This window comes from Phascolarctos cinereus, unplaced genomic scaffold (assembly GCF_003287225.1).
Source record: "Phascolarctos cinereus isolate Bilbo 61053 unplaced genomic scaffold, phaCin_HiC Scaffold_726;HRSCAF=1367, whole genome shotgun sequence".
In the NCBI taxonomy this organism is placed as follows: domain Eukaryota; kingdom Metazoa; phylum Chordata; class Mammalia; order Diprotodontia; family Phascolarctidae; genus Phascolarctos; species Phascolarctos cinereus.
Window position 1 is genome coordinate 409,127,433 of NW_027556098.1, and position 16,339 is coordinate 409,143,771.

General features: G+C 45.1%; 1 protein-coding gene across 1 annotated transcript; it reads right to left on the reverse strand.

Moving 5' to 3' along the window:
• Positions 1 to 464: 464 nt before the first annotated feature.
• LOC110203005 (cytochrome P450 2A13-like) lies at positions 465 to 14,770 on the reverse strand. The gene is made up of 9 exons (XM_020979447.1): positions 14,543 to 14,770; positions 12,878 to 13,040; positions 11,397 to 11,546; positions 9,102 to 9,262; positions 8,648 to 8,824; positions 7,134 to 7,275; positions 6,457 to 6,644; positions 2,574 to 2,715; positions 465 to 740 (listed from the first exon to the last, which is right to left on the reverse strand). The coding sequence occupies exons 1-9, from the start codon at positions 14,720 to 14,722 to the stop codon at positions 556 to 558; spliced, it is 1,488 nt and encodes a 495-aa protein (XP_020835106.1). The 5' UTR covers positions 14,723 to 14,770; the 3' UTR covers positions 465 to 555.
• Between the last annotated feature and the right edge of the window lie 1,569 nt (positions 14,771 to 16,339).

Sequence of the window (16,339 nt, forward strand, 5' to 3'; positions counted from 1 at the left end):
CCAAAGGAATCTGTTCCATAATAGGAGAGCTGGAGAGAGACACACAGAGATACAGGAACAGAGACAGAGACATAGTCATGGAGAGACAGACATAGGGAAAGGGAGAGATAGAGAAAGTGACAGAAGCAGAGAAACATTCATGAATAGTGAGACACACGCGCAGAGGAAAGAGCCAGGGGAGACAAAGACAGACCAGAGTGACAGAGGCAGAAAGAAAGAGACAAAGAGAGACAGAAATTGAGGCAGAACTGGCTACAAGTGGGTGGTATGATGCAAGGCAAAACTCTCATTTGTAAGCTAAGAGACTTCCAGTCTCAGTTTTCTTCTTGACTCTCTGCATGACCTGGAACAAATCACTTCACCACAGTCACATTATCTGTAACCTGAAAGGATTGTACTCAATGACTTCTAAGCTGTGTCTCAGCTTCCAGGAGCCAAACAGAGTAACAGAGAGAGATGCCTGGGGGCTCAGACTTTATTAATACATCCTAAGCCACCCCACCCAGGAGTCCTGCAGGCTCCTCCTGCTTCTGCTGTGGCTTTCTGGGCTCAGTCTCAGCTTCTTGGCAGGAATGAGATGGTGTAGCTTCGGGGGATGGTGGCAAAGCCCACCATCTTGGGGGAGATATCGATGGCCTCTTTTGGGATTGGAGACTGGAAGTGAAAGTTCTGCAGGATGGTGGTGAGGAAGATGAACAGCTCCATTCTGGCCAAGCCTTCACCAAAACAGTAGCGTTTGCCTGAGGAGCCAGAGTCAGAGCTAGTCAGGGTGGGGAGGGCCCTTAGAACAGGGACTGTCAGAGCTGGGAGTGGCCTTAGAAGACAGAATATCAGTCCTGGGCTCTCCCAGAGGCTAAGGATCCTTCCTTAGAAGAGAGAATGTCAGAGCAGGGAGCAAACTAGAGGCACAATGGAGAGTTGGCTGCTAGTAAATTAGTCATTGGCTAAATTGCATGACTTTGGATAAGTCACTTTCCCTCTCAACCTCAAAATGAGAGGTTTCGACTCTATTGCCTCTAAAGTCACTTCCAGCCTTAAGTCCATAGTCCCTTTGGACAAAAAAAAAGTGCCAGAACTGGAAGGGACCTTAAAACACAGAAAAGTCATAGTTGGGAGGGATCTTAGGGCATCTCTATTGAGAATGTCAGCATTGGTAGATAACTTAGAAAAAGACAAAGTAGCACAGAACATGTCTGGGTCTTCTGCCACAAAAGACTTCCTCTAGATGGTGCTCATCTGTAGCAAGTAAAGATTCTGGAAACTTCCTACTTCGTCTAATTCTTCTTGCTAATTAGTTGATACGCTTTTTTTGGTTTTGTTTTGTTTTTAAGCACAAATGCTATTAATATCTACTAAATTTTGATTCCCAAAGTCAGTGCCCCATTGCCAACCCCAGGTATGGGTCTATGTAGACCACAGGATATCAGAGGTAGAAGGGCTCTTGCAACTTGCAAAAGAAGAGCTCTTTTCCCTTAACTTCCCTACTCCTCCTCAGCAGATTCCTTTGCCTCCTTTGAAGAGAAAATGCAAACCATCCCTTGTGAGATCCCTCTTCTAACCTATGGAACACTTCAAAAGCTGTCTATACTATCCTCTATTCTCTCATGGCCTGTCAAACTCCTTCTTCCTGTTCCCTTGACCCCATCCCTCCCCATCTCACAGAATTCACCACCTGGATTTCTACATTCTAAACAAATTGTTATATTTGCTGTTGCCTAAATTGGTCATTCAATTTTCATCAAAGAAGCTCCTAAATGGGAGTGCCTCCCAACCCCACCTGCTTTTAGGCTCCGTAATTTCCTCCAAAGTACAGGAAGCCTTTCTGGATTCTCCTAGTGGTCAGTGCTCTCCATTTGTGAATTATCTTGTAATTACTTCTCTTATCCACCTAAACCTGGCCCCTTCTAGTAGAATGTAAACTCCTTGAGGGCTGTTTTTCCTTGTCTTTTACCACCTCCCCCGCACCTCATAATACTTATTGGATTGAATGTTAGAGTGGAGAAGGACCTTAAATGTCATCTAGTCCAATCTCCTCATTTTACAAATGAGGAAACTGAGGCCCAGAGAAGGGAAGGTACTTGATCACAATTACAGGCTCATAGAGTCCTAAGATGATAGATGCTGAGCTGGAAGGGGCCTTGGAATCCCTTGAGTCCCAGGCCTGAATTTCACAGATGAGAGAATTGAGGCCTAGGGAGATGAAATGATTTGTCCAAGGTCACCCAGGTAGGAAGCTTTAGAGATGGGACTTGACCCAGGGCTTCTGACTCCAGGGCCAGGGCTCTTTCTAGTGTATGTGGTTCTTCCTTAAAGGAGGAGGAATACTTGGTGAGATTTGGGGGGGTATGCTTTCTGGGAACCTTAGCCCCACAGCCACAGCCTCTCTGGAACCATCCTACCCACTCACCCACTTACTCTTAAGAAGCTTGGTCAAGTGAAATTGACCTGAGGGGTAGGAGAATGAATTGAGAATAGACTGGAGGAAAGAAAGGGGTCACTGGCTCAGGCCACACTGGTTGGTAGTAGGGATGGGGTGGGTCATAGAGGGGAAGAGAAAAGGCTTTCCTGCTCACCAATGGAGAAGGGGACAAAGGCATCACTCTTCTTGAACTGGCCCTTTTCATCCAGGAAGTGTTGGGGGTTGAAGGCTTCAGGGCAGGCAAAGAAGTTGCGGTCCCTCAGTACTGAACCCAGCATGGGATAAACTTCTGTGCCCTAGAGTTGGGGGTGAGAGAGAACAAGAAAGGAAATGAGAAATGAAGTGGTGAAAGGAGGGCAAGAGGAAGGTAGATAAAGATAGGGAGAAAAAAAGAGATAGGAAGAGAAGCTACGGAAGAGGAGAGAGAGACAGAAGAAGAGAGGGAGGAGGGAAGGGGAGAGAAGAGAGAGAGAGAGAGAGAGAGAGAGAGAGAGAGAGAGAGAGAGAGAGAGAGAGAGAGAGAGAGAGAGAATGAGAATATTTTGCTTCATAGAAGATAATATTATATAGTAGATTGAAAACTAGTGTCAGAGGTAAGAAGACCTGGGTTTAAGTTGTCTCCAACACATCCTGGCTTTGTGACCTAAGCAAGTCACTTAACCTTGGGACTGTAATTTGCAGAGAAAGTACTGATCTCAATCAGCAGAAGGAGTTCCCTACGTCAATGAAATCAGAAGTCCAGACCTTGTTCTCGTATCTTGTATCCAATTATACAGGCACATATTGTTTCTCCTGATAGAATGTAAGCTTCTTGAGGGCAGGGACTGTTTCATCTTTGTCTTTATATTTCAGTCAAATTCCAGTGTCTTGCATATATAATAAGCCCATAATAAATGTTAGTGATTGAATGGTTGATGGACAGAAAAACTTAATAGTAACTGAATTATATTAACAATAATAATGATAATAATAAGTGTAGTGGGAGGGGGTGTTGGTCAGAACACCCCTAATCAGTGGATTTCCCCCTTTCCCAGTTCAGTTGCAACAGAAAGGGCAAGTCACAGAGACAGCAAGGATTTTCACTTTGTTACCCCTTTAAGTGTGAAAATATTGCCTGGATTTTTTTGAGAGGCAGTTTGCCTTTGACTGACAGAACAACTATGCCCTTGGTAGCCTATAAAAATGGATCTTCTCTGTTGTGGGACACATTGGAAACAAGAAGCAGTTTCTAGAAGTTGTGACCTCTGGCAGTGCAGAGGAGAGACAGCAATGAAGAAACAACCTGGTTATTAAGAATCTTTGCTTTTCCAATTGCACCTCTACCAGAGAGTAAAAGACAAGAGAAGGAGGGAGAGAGGGAACATCTTTCTCCTCCCTACAACTCTATTGATTTGCATCAGAACTAATGACTGAGTAGGAGCTGGGAGCAGAGAAGACTACAGCGAATCCTCAAAGGTAGGAGCTGAGTCAAGCTTCAGAGACTAGCCCAGAGAGTCAGTTATGAGACCTCCTCAGTAGATTCTGTACCCAGAAGCATCATGAGGACACCACAAGAAGGGAAAGGACATTGGGGTCCTACAGCCCCAGAGGTGTGAATTATCTTGGCGATGTGTTCTTTAAGCTTGTACATCTCTTCAAGTGTACTCTAATTATATGGCCATTCTTTCCAATTACAGCTGGGTGTAGTTGTGGGAGAGTGTGCCCCAGGTTTATTGGGGAGGGGAATATTTTATCACTACTGTTCTTGTGATATCATTTCAGTACCATTTTTGCTTTGAGCTAATTGTCTACTGGCAGACTATTAAAGGTAAGTGTACCAATGGGGGCTTGTGAGCTCTAGTTTTAGAAATGTGGACTCTCAAAGTATCTTGAACCCTGGGGTATTAGATGCCACTTTGAGACCCAAACTATTAGTTCAAATTGGAGAAGCAGCCCAGATGGGGTGCTAAAAACTAATAAATTATCTCCTTTGAGCCTCACAACCATACGTGCTATTGTCATCCTCATTTTTCAACCACCTGGTGGCTTTTCATTCAGACACCCTTCTTCATTTAAATTTCCTTTGCCATTCTTGCTTCTTTCCAAACTCATAGTTCATTTACACTGATGCCCTTTTAGGTTTATTACCTCCTAGGGGAGGTGCGACTAAGAAAGCTTTTGTTATTATATGCTGAAACTAAGTCTCTTTGGAGACAGGCTAAGTTTGCTATGTAAAAGATGCAATGAACAAAACTTAAAATGTGTCTCATTTGACAACCAATCAGTACAACTTGGAAAACAATATCATTGCTGAGCAACTAATCCTGTTTCAGTTACAAGAAAGACCCTTTTAGGATAAATACAATTCAGGACCACACACATTTTCACTTGACAGCACTGAGGTTCATGCTTTTTTTTTTTGCTAATTCAGAAAATATGACAATTTCAGAATTTTAGAGGCAGCTAGGTGGTGCAATGGGTAGAAAAATGGCCCTCGAGTCAGGAAAACCCAAGTTCAAATCCCACTTCAGACCTTTACAAGCTGTGTAATCTTGGGCAAATAATTAGTCTCAGTCTGCCTCAATTTCCTCATCTGTCATCTTCATCACAAAGTTAATAATAACACCTGCCTTGCAAGGTTGCTGTGAGGATCAAATTAGATATTTGTAAGGTGCTTAGCACAGTGCCTGGAACATAGAAGGCACTTAATAAATAATCGTTCCCTTTCTTCTTTTCAAATGAGGCAATTAAGTCATTGAATTTAAGTATGTAAAATGACTTGAGACGGAGACGCACAGAGAGGAGAGGGAGAGAGAGAGAAAGAAAGGCAGAGAGAGAGAGAGAGAGAGAGAGAGAGAGAGAGAGAGAGAGAGAGAGAGAGAATATGAGTAAGAGAAGTTAATTGAGGGTCCATTAGAGAGAAGTATGGCCTACAAAATTCCAATCTGCAAGAAGGGGAAACTGAGGCAGAGTTCTGAGTATGTATCAGTCCATTAGGGAGACTGGTTGTCCTTAATGAATTGGATACAAAACTCTGCATTCAGGGACCCCTTCTGTTTGAAGGCTGCAAATATTTGTAGGAAATGAGACAACACTAAAAATAGAATGAGGTGGTATACTTCAGTTCCAAAGGGGGAAGTCTAAATGATGGTCAAAGGAAAATGTCTATCAATCGCCAAAGTTAAGTCATTAGGCTTTCCACACATCATCATGTTCAGTCCAAGGGTGGGGAACTTGCAGTCTCTAGGCCACGTGTGTCCTCACCTAGGTCCTCAAGTGCCACCCTTTGACTGAATCCAACTTTCACAGAACAAATACATTTCATAAAAGGATTGTTTTGGACTCAAAGGGCCACACCCAAGGACCTAGAAAGCCACACCCAAGGACCTAGAAGGCCACATGTGGTTCCCCATTAAGCAACAATATTCTGGGACTTTCCACCAGCATATTTTGAACATTAGGTGCAAAATAACAAAGTAATATGGGGAATCTGTTTTCTGGTATACAGCTGCTCTTAGAGTACATGAAATGGGAGATGGGAGAGGTGTAATACAACAAGTCTCAATCCATTCCTAACACGGGTTATTCAGGCCTAAATAATAAACTATAAATTCACATAGTATAAATCAACCAACTAAAAGCAATATAATCATCAATACATAATGAGTTAATTCAGTCCAACCTACAAAATTCTTATGCTAACAATTATACTTAATTCTATCTTATTTATCTTATTTATAGACAATCACTGACACCCATAAATCACAATCAACTGAGAAAATACTGATCAAATTGAGTAAGAATATCAAAATTATTCTCAGAAGAATAGGGAGGATTGGGAATAGGAGGAACACAGATGTATGGATGTTCTAATCTAGGGCATGAAGGAGGTTCCAGGGGGCACAAGGCAGGATAAGGAGACACTTAATGAGAGACAATGGGGGAACTCTCAGATGTCAGGAAGATATAGAAGGATTTAGAGGATGACAGTATGGAGATGGTTCTAGAGTAGGATGGAGGTTTTGGAGCTGGGGGAGCTAAGAGTGAGAGACTCCTACCTTGGGAATAAGGTAGCCCCGGAATTTGGTGTCCTTTGTGACTCTACGGGCCAGACCCATGGGGATCATATCTCCAAATCTTTGGATCTCATGGATGACGGCCTCTGTGTATGGCATCTTAGCTTTGTCCTCAAACTTGGGTGATCGGTTCCGCCCAATCACCCGATCGATTTCCTCATGAATTTTGGCTGTGGTTGGTGGGGGTGAGGAAACAGGATGCAGGAGAGTTAGAGAGATCCTGGGGGAGTCTCAAGAGGGCAGATGGGGTGTGGAGGGTCAGTATACCCTGAAGCTGGGGTGGGGAACCTGCAGCTTGAGGCTACATGTGGCCTTTTAGGTACTTGGGTGCAGCCTTTTGACTGAGTCCAGGTTTTACAGAACAAATCCTTTTATCAAAGGGATGTGTTCTGTGAAGCTTGGATTCCGTCAAAAGGCCTCATGTGAGGAACTAGAGGGGGCCACATGTGGCCTCGAGGCTACAGGTTCACCACCCCTGCATAGTGAGAGGATGCTGGGATGAGGAGTGAAGGGGATAATCCATGTTCCAGGGATAATGATGATGATGATGATGATGATGTGTTTGTGGGCATATGTGTGTCTGTCTGTCTGTAAGATGTTCTGGGCAGCTGTCAGGGCACCAAAGGACTTCTAAGGGGGACTAGGGGAGGGGGGCTCACCTTCCACCTCTGGATGCTTCATTAGGAGAAGGAAGCCATAGCGAAGGGTTGTGCTAACAGTCTCAGTGCCAGCAAAAAATAGGTTTAGGGTGGTCATGGTCAGGTTCCTCATGAAGAATTCTGTGTTGGGATTTTTCTTTTCCTGAGAAAAGAAGATGGACAGGGCTCAGAGCCCCCCACCCCACATACACACACTTTCCTCACCTCTAGACTCTTCAGCCTCAAGGTCTCCTTTCCCCCCATGTCAACTCAATTTCCTTGAGTCCCAGAAATGTGCAGGGGTAGAGGGTGAATCCATCAATGGCACCTGAGTAAGCTGGAAAATCTCAGTTCTAAGGGACCTGAACACATATCTATTCTCCTCAGAATTTAGAGGAATACAGATATAGTGTGGGAAAGGTTCTTAGAAACTGTCAAATCCAACCGCTCTCATCAGGATGTTAAGGAATAGAGAGGTTGGGACCTGTTCAGAGTAACATAGCTAGTAAGTGTCTGAGGTGGGATTTGAACCCAGGAATGCATGACTCCTGAGTCTATAGCCCTACCCACTACAGCATTCTGCCTTGCAGAATCCCAGAATGGTAGAGCTGGAAGAGACCTCAGGAGCCAAAGAAACACCTTAAGCTTCCTGACAAGTGGTGGTCCAGCCTGTGCTTGAAACCTCCAAAGAGGGGGAACCCGACAGTTCTCTGGGTAGCCCATTGCACTTTGGGACATTTCTTACTGTTAGGAAGTCTTTTCTTCCTGACATCAAACCTAAATTCTTCCCTTTACCATTTCTCCCATTGCTCCTGGTTCTACCCTTGAGGACCAAGACAACAAATCTAATATCCTTCCTCCTGCATTTTATAGATGAAGAGACACAGGACCAAGGAAGAGGAAAGGACTTTCCCAAGATCTTAGGTAGAGTTAGGCAAGCCTGCTGAGACTAGACTATTGGGTTCTGGATCACCCCAGCCCCTATACTCAGCTTGTGAATGTCTGAAGGGGCAAGGAGGGTGGAGAATGAGGAACATCTTTTTGTGTCTATTTGTGTTGGCCTTCTCTTCTTGTGTCTCTACCTCCCATTTTCAGTCTCTGTTTCTGCATCTGTCTTCATTTTTCTTCATCCTTCTGTCTCTCTTTCTGTTGTTCTGTATTCCCCATCTCTGTGCCTCACTTTCTCCATTTGTCATTATGTCTTTATCACTCTCTGCCATGCTACCCCCAAATTGACAATGACCACCAGTGCTCCATATATCTGATTCTGTGCTCTGGGTTACTGCCTGACCCTGAATTGCTTATGAACCTTCCTCCTGACATGTGACACAGGGTACCTTAGAACCTTGCCTCTGGAAGGCTGAGACTTCCCACCTAATGTCTGCTGGTGCTGATTGCTCACATCTGAGACCTGCTGCCCGACGTCTATGAATCTCACTGCCTAATGTCTGGGGATTCCTCCAGAGATCCATAACACCCTCAGGCTGAGATCTCAGCCCATCCCCTCCATTTTCACCTGCCCACTGGGTCAGTACCTCTTGCATCTTGATCAAGAAGGAGTCAATGAAGTTCCGGGGGGAGTTAGGGTCCAGGGTGGCCTGGTTCTCGCAGACCTTCTCAGTGATGAAATCATCCAGTCCTTGCAGTTCCTTGAACACTTGCTGCTGAGGCCCTGGCAGGTGCTTCATCACTCCAGAGAACATCTCATATAGCTGGGGGAGGGTACAAGAGAAGTCATGGGGTACAGGGCTGGGGTGTGGAGAGAGTGAGAGGATAATCATCATGAAAGATGAAAGTTTAGGTTAGGGAATGGGGGTCACAATGGAGAGTGGGTGGTCAGGATAGGGCACAGAGTCAGACTGGGAATAGGGAGTCAGATTGAGGAATAGAGTACTGGAGGTACAGGAAAGAAAGGAAAGCTGAGGATTAAGGGATGAAGGTGAGCAGAGAGAGACCCAGGTGGGTGGAAGAGAAGGTATCGAGGGTCACCTGTCCCATGGATGTGGCTGTGAACTGGAAGCTCCCCAGCATCATACGTAACAGGGACAGGAACTGTTTGTCCTCATATTCAAATCGATCACCAAAGACAATGGAGCTGATGACATTGGAGACTGTGCGGCTCAAGAAGAAGGTGGGGTCAATGGCAGCTCCTGTAGCCCAGCCAGGTCAACAGAGACACAAGGATAAGGAAGCACAGAGGCAGAGGAAAAAAGGAACAGATCCGCACAGAGGTAAAGAGGCCAAGAGACACATGGAGGTAGTGTTTGAGAAAGATAGAGATGAAGTTGAAAAAGAGAGTTGGTGATGTGTGTTTATGGGGAGGGGATCCATAGAGCATGGATAGGGATAGAGAAGGGAGGGAGAGAGAGAGAGAGAGAGAGAGAGAGAGAGAGAGAGAGAGAGAGAGAGAGAGAGAGATAGATAGATAGAGAGAGAGAGAGAGAGAGAGAGAGAGAGAGAGAGAGAGAGAGAGAGAGAGAGAGAGAGACAGAGAGACAGAGAGACAGAGAGTCTCAGTTTGTGGCTCTCACATCTTCCTCTAAAAGATAGTCATTGTCCCAATCCCCAAACCCCATAGAGTAAGGAGATTAGATGCTAGAGGTGCAGTTGTCCACTCCCTCTTCTCTCTCTCTCTCTCTCTCTCTCTCTCTCTCTCTCTCTCTCTCTCTCTCTCTCTCTCACACACACACACACACACACACACACACACACACCCCTCTCATCTCCCCACCTTCGGATTCTAGAGTTTCCTTGAGACCTGAAATGAAATGAAACTGAGCCCCAGACAGGGGAGGTGACTCGCTCAAGTAGTAAGGGGTACAGCTGTGATCTACACCCAAGTCTCATGATTCTAAGTTTAGTGCCCTTTTTTCATGACCCAAGACTGCCTACCCTTATCTAGCATGTCAGCTGGAAGGAACCTTCACAGCTACTTAGTCCAAAACCTTTCTTTTTATAGATGGGAAAACTCTGAGCAAGGTCATCTGTTCAGTGATTGATAATGTAGAACAGCACAGAGATAGAGCATGGACCTGAAATCATTGCTGTTCATTCATTTCAGTTATGTCTGATGCTTTATGGTCCCATTGGAACTTTTCTTGGCAAAGGTACTGGTTTCCCATTTCCTTCTCCAGCTCATTTTACAGATGAAGAAAAGGAGGCAAACAAGGTTAAGTGTCTTGCCCAGGGTCACATAATTAGTAAGTATCTGAGGTCAGACTTGAACTCACGAAGATGAGTCTTACTGATATCAAGTCCAGTGCTTTATTCACTGCACCACCTAGCTGACCTACTGAAGTCATGAAGACCTGATCCCAAATCTGATCTCAGACATTGACTAGCTGTGTAACTGTGGATAAATTACTTCACCTGTTCTTCAGTTTCCTCATCTTTAAAATGAGGGTAATAAAAGCACCTACTTCCCTAGAATTCTTGTGAAAATCAAATGAGAAAATGTAAAGTACTTCAGAATCCTAAATGTGTTATATAAATGTTTTCCTTTATTATTATTTTAAAAAAAAAACCCAACCCTTCTCCTTTTAGAGGGAAGAAAAAACTCCAAGTCAGGAACTTGTCCAAGGTCACACAATGAGTGAAGGCAAAGGTAAAACTCTAATCTGAGTCTCCTGGTTCAGGGAGAGGGTCAGTCTCTGAACCTAGACACCAAGAATTGTAGAATCATTGATTGAGATGTGGAAGGGAAGCTAGAGGCCACCATACAGTACATCCTTCTCATTTTACAGAAAATGAAACTGAGATCCTGAGAAATGAGGTCACCAGCTCAAAATCACAAAGCAAGTAAGTGGAGGAGTTTGAGCATGGTAGTCAGGACTATTCACCATACCAGGATATAGAGATCAGCTAGTGTTAGATGCAAGGGAGAAGTAAGTCACAGAGCACAGAGGTAGGTTCTTGGTGGTCAGAGATGACAACAGCCAAATTTGGGGGATGAGGGGGAGAGAACATGATTGATGGAAGCTTGATGGTGCAGTGGTTACAGCACTGGACTTGGAATTAGGAAGACTCATCTTCATGAGTTCAAATCCGGCCCCAGACACTTACCAGTTGTGTGACCCTGGGCAAGTCACTTAACCCTCAGTTTCCTCATCTGTAAGATGAGCTGGAGAAGGAAATGGCAATCTGCTCCAGTATCTTTGCCAAGAAAACTTCCAAAATATCATCTTCAAAAGTTGGATCTAATTGAAATGACTGAACTACAACAGTAACAATATAGTTGATGCTGACCTGGCCCAAGACTCTGGATTATTGCTAAGGCCCACTCACCTTTTGTGCCTCGGAGAGCCTCAATGAGGAAGCCAGCTTCTTCTTGGATGCGCTCTTCAATGCCTCTCTTGCCCATGCCAAAATCCCTAAGAGTGGTGATGGAGAATCGTCGGAGCTGCCGGGCCCTCTCTCCATTGCTGAAAGCCACACCTGGTCATTGGCAAGAAGGAGGGAAGAAGCTCAGGGAAGACTGGAGATTCTGCCAGATCTGAAGTCCTGGTATAGGATCAGAGGTGGATGTCCAGGGAGAGACCATGAGAGTGAGAGAAGGGTATGAAGACTGAGAGGAACAAAGAGAAATGGGGAGAGGGGGGAATTAAGGACACAAGGGGAGGTGTGGAGACAGAGAGATGTAAGGAGAGACAGAGAAATGGAGAGATGGGGAAGGTGAGGAGACAGGGATAGAAGAATGGAGAAGAGAGAGAGAGGAGAGAATTAGGGAGACAAGAAGTGACAGAAAGATGGAGGGGGGGAGAAATGGGAAGACAGAATATGGAGAAATAGGGAAGAAGGTGAAACAAGAAGAGACAGAAAATGATAAAGAGATGGAGGAGATGGGAATATAGTGAGAGAATGAGAAACAAGGGGACATGGGGAGATAAGTAGAGACACAAAGAGAGATATAGAAAGACTGGGCTGATGGGGAGAGAGGAAAAGACAGAGAAGTGGAGAAATAGAGATGGAGGAAATGGGAACGGAGTTAAGAGAAACACAGAGATGGAGAAATAGGGAGATATGGAGAAAAGGACAGACAGGGAGAGATGAAGGAGATAGTGAAACAAAAAAGAGAAAGCTAGAGAGATGAGGAATGTGGGGAGACAAGGAAAGGAAGAGAAATGGGGAAGGATAGGGAGATAGGAAGATAAATCAGAAGATATATGGAAGAACTGGAGAGATAGGGAGGGAAACAGAGAGGCCGACAAGTAGAGAGATCTGGAAGGTGATTGGACAAGAAGAGATAGAAGGAGAAATGGAGAGACAGAGATGTGGAGACAGAGAGAAAGATGGAGGAGTTGAGAGATAGCAAGATGTAGAGTCAAGAGGTGATAGTTAAAGAGAGAGAAAGAAGGTGGAAAAAGGTGAAGAAATGAAAAAGAAAAGAAGTGTGGAGAAGAGAGACAAGGGAGAGATGGAGAAAGAAACACAGGGAGAAGAGGATATGAGAAAAGCCAAAGAGATGGAGAGATAGTGAGAGACCAAGAAAGATGAAGAGACAAAGCACTGGAGACAGATGGAAAACCATGGAGACACATAGGGAGGCAGAAATGGAGAAACAGAGAAAGAAAAAGCAGTGGAAGAGAAGGGAAGGGAAGGGAAGGGAAAGGAAGGGAAGGGAAGGAAAGGGAAGGGACAGAAGCTGTAGGAACCCTGGCCAGCAGCCAAGAGTAGGCCACATTGGCCTGGGGAGAGGGTGTGTGTGTGTGTGTGTGTGTGTGTGTGTGTGTGTGTGTGTGTATGAGAGTCCCTGCCCAGACACTCACCAAATCCCTTAAAGAGCCAGTCAAAGGTGGCCTGCTCTCCCCGACCAGAGAACTCCTCTGCTTGGTCAACCAGTGCCTCCTTCACGGCCTCATACCCAGTCAGGACTATGACGGCCCTCTGTCCCAGGTGGACTGTAAACACAGGCCCATATTTTTCCCCAATCTGGAGGGCATGGAGAAGGCAGAAGAATCAGTGTTTTGCCTCTGAGCCCTGTGAGTTCCTCCCTCTTAGTTTGCTCCCCTAAAAGATAACCTTTCCACCCATCACCTCTCAGCAGCTTTGAAAAAAATTCTTATTGTGACCTAGGCATTAGTAACAAAATACAAACATTTTAGCACACAAAGAACAAGGAAGAGGGTTGTAAATCCTTGTTGTAAAGTTTGTTTATTTTTAAATAAATAAATATACATACATACACATATATATATATACATATAAATATAAAAAATATGTATCTACATGTACATTTTTCCTTTTCTTGAGAGGTAGCATGATGAGACCTAGTTTCAAATTCTTCCTCAGATACTAGCTGTGTGACCTGAGTAAGTCACTTCACCTCTGCCTCAGTTTTCTTATCTGTAAAGTGAGGAGTTTGAACTCAATGGCCTCATATTTTTTCCAACTCAATCTATGAATCCATGATCCTGTGTTTAATAAGACAGTAACAAAATTGCTCTGGTTTTCCCTCCTTTGCCCATTTTTTTTCTGTGATAAGTCAGGGCAAGAAGCATTTATTAGACACCTACTGTGTGCCAGGAACTTTGCTAAGCACTGCAGATAGAAAGGCAAAGACAGTCTCTGCCCTTGAGGAGTTCACAGTCTAATGAGGCATATCTATTCCAAGCCCCTTACCTACACTGGGCTTCCTTAAACAATTCTGCAAAGTCACAAGAAACTAATGAACTCTGTGGACAGGGCAGAGAGAACCATCTGGTGCTGCACCTCTAATGTCCATTTCTACCAAGAGATCTCTGTGGGCTCTCATCTCTCTGTCTCCCACCCTCTCCCTCAGGTCCTCTCTCTCAAGCCCTCTTCTCCACCATTCCGCCCAAATCCCTCTCTTGCAGCCCAGTGCTGCCTATCCCTCCCCAAGAAGAGATTCTATGCTTTTCTTGGAGCTTCTTTCTCATAAGATCATAAAACTTAGCCCTTAGAGACCATCTAGCCCAACCTGGCCATGTTGCAGAGAGGGAAACTGAGGGCTAGAGAGAGGAAAGGAGTTTCCTCAAATCAGTAGTGAGAAGCAGAGACTTTTTTTTCGGTCTCTATCTCTCTGTCTTTCTCCATATTTCCTTCTCTGCCCCTCCCAGAGTCTCCCTCCAGCCACCCTGGAACCTGCATATGAACATGCATCTCTGTATGTCTGCCTCTTTGCTTCTTGTGTTTCTCTGTATCACTCTATGTCTCTGAGTCCATTTCTCTCTGTCTGTTTCTTAGTATCCACTTCAGTGTCTTCCTCTGTTACTGTCTCTCCCTTTCTGACTCCCTATCTCTGTGACATCATGGCTCTCCCTGTCTCTGTCTGTACACCTGCCTTCCCTACCCACTCAATTTCTCTGTCTCTGCTCCTTCTGTCTCTCTCTGTGTCTTTCTCAATCTCTGTGTTTCTTTGTCTTAGTCTCTGTGTATTCTCCCTCTTGTGCCCTGCCCCCCAGCCTCAGTACCTTCATCAGAGAGTCATACATCTGCTGGCTGTTGAGCTGCAGGTAGTTGCCAATGAAAGGCAGGGGGGTAGGCCCAGGGGGAAGGCTGCTGCGGACCTTCCTCTGTTTCCATACAGAGAGAACCACTAGGGCTGAGAGGCAAAAGAATAGAGCTGCCAGTAGCAGCCCAGAGGCCAGCATGGTGGAGATGGCAGAGGCCTCACTGCAGTATTGTCTGGGGGTGGACAGGTGCTAAGTCAGAAGTAGGTTCCAGGTAGGACTGTCCCTGCCTTTTATGCCTAGGGATGGGGTTGTTACCTGGCACTGGTCCCAGTCCTCTTATATAACATTCTCAATCCTAACCCATTTCTCTCCTGGGCCCCAGGACTATAGCCAGATCTTAAGGTCAAAGGAGAAAAAGGAGTGGGAGTGGAGTCGGGTGGGGTCTCAGAAACTTAGTATCCCATTGCAGAAGTAAATCAGAGGAGAGTCAAGTTCCAGAGATGGAGGTTTAGAGAATCCCAGAGTCTAGAGATGTAAGTTTTAGCAGGGTCACAGAGCACAGAGATGAGGCTATAGTGTTTTCAGATCTTAGTCATGGTGCTGATAGCTGCCTGGCCCAGTCATGTGGGTTGAGGAGTGTTTCAAGGGTTCAGGGTGCAGAGATGGGGGATCAGAAGGTCTCAAAGCCCAGAAATGGGCTTCAGGAGGTTCTCAGGATCCAGCAATGGGGTTAAGCAATTTAGGGTCCAGTGATGGGAGTTGGAGTGGACATTCTATGCTCAGAGATAAAAGAGTTCAGGGGGCTTTCAAAGCCCAGATATAGAGTTGGGGGGATTTCAATGTGCAGAGATGAAGCTTGGACAGTCTCCAAGACCAGATGGGATTAGGGAGTTCAATGCTTAGTAATAGGGCTTGGGGGAGGGTGTCTCAAAGCTGGAAGCTGGGGCTGTAGGGGTCCCAGGGCCCAGAACTGATGAGAAGCCTTCAGCTTTGTCTCTTCTTTCACTGGATGTGACGTTAGAATGTCCTTCCTTTCCTCTAGTCCACTCAATTTCTCCTTTGTTTGGGGAGGTAGTGAGACAGATGAACCACAAGGACCCTCCCTCTTTTGACATCATATGTACTTGAGACATGGGATCATGTATGTATTATTGTTCAGTTGTCCAGTGACATACTTAGTATTGGGAGATGGAGTATTTTGTCTGAGAAACAGCAAGGTGGCCAGTGTCACTGAATTACAGAGCACGTGAGGATTGGGGGTATAGAATTTGGTCCTGGAGGTTGTAGAGAACCCCCGGGATTTATTAAGTATGAGGTGACATGGTTAGACTTGTACTTTAGGAAAATCACTTTGGTGGCTAAATGGTGGCTGGATTGGAATGAGGAGAGACTTAAAGGAGGCAGACCCACCAGAAGACAATTACCATAATCCAGGTGCAAAGTGATGAGGGTCTGTGTCAAGGGGATGGCAGTATCACAGGAGAGAAGTGGGCATGTTTCGGAAATGCTGCAAAGGTGAAATCAACTGGTTTTGGCAATAGATTGGATATAGGGGAGGTGGAGGGGAGAGATAGTGTGGAGACCAGGATGCCTTTTAGGTTGTGAGCCTAAGGAACTGGGAGGATGGTATCACCTTCTACAGAGAAATTTGGGAGGGGGAGAGGGCTGATGGGGAAAGTTAATGAGTTTGGGTTTGAACATGTTGAGTATAAGATGTCCAAAAGACAGTGAGAGATGTAAGACTGGAAGTCAGAAGAGAGAGATTAAGGCCAGATAAGTAGATCTAGATGTATCAGCATAGAGAATATAATTGAA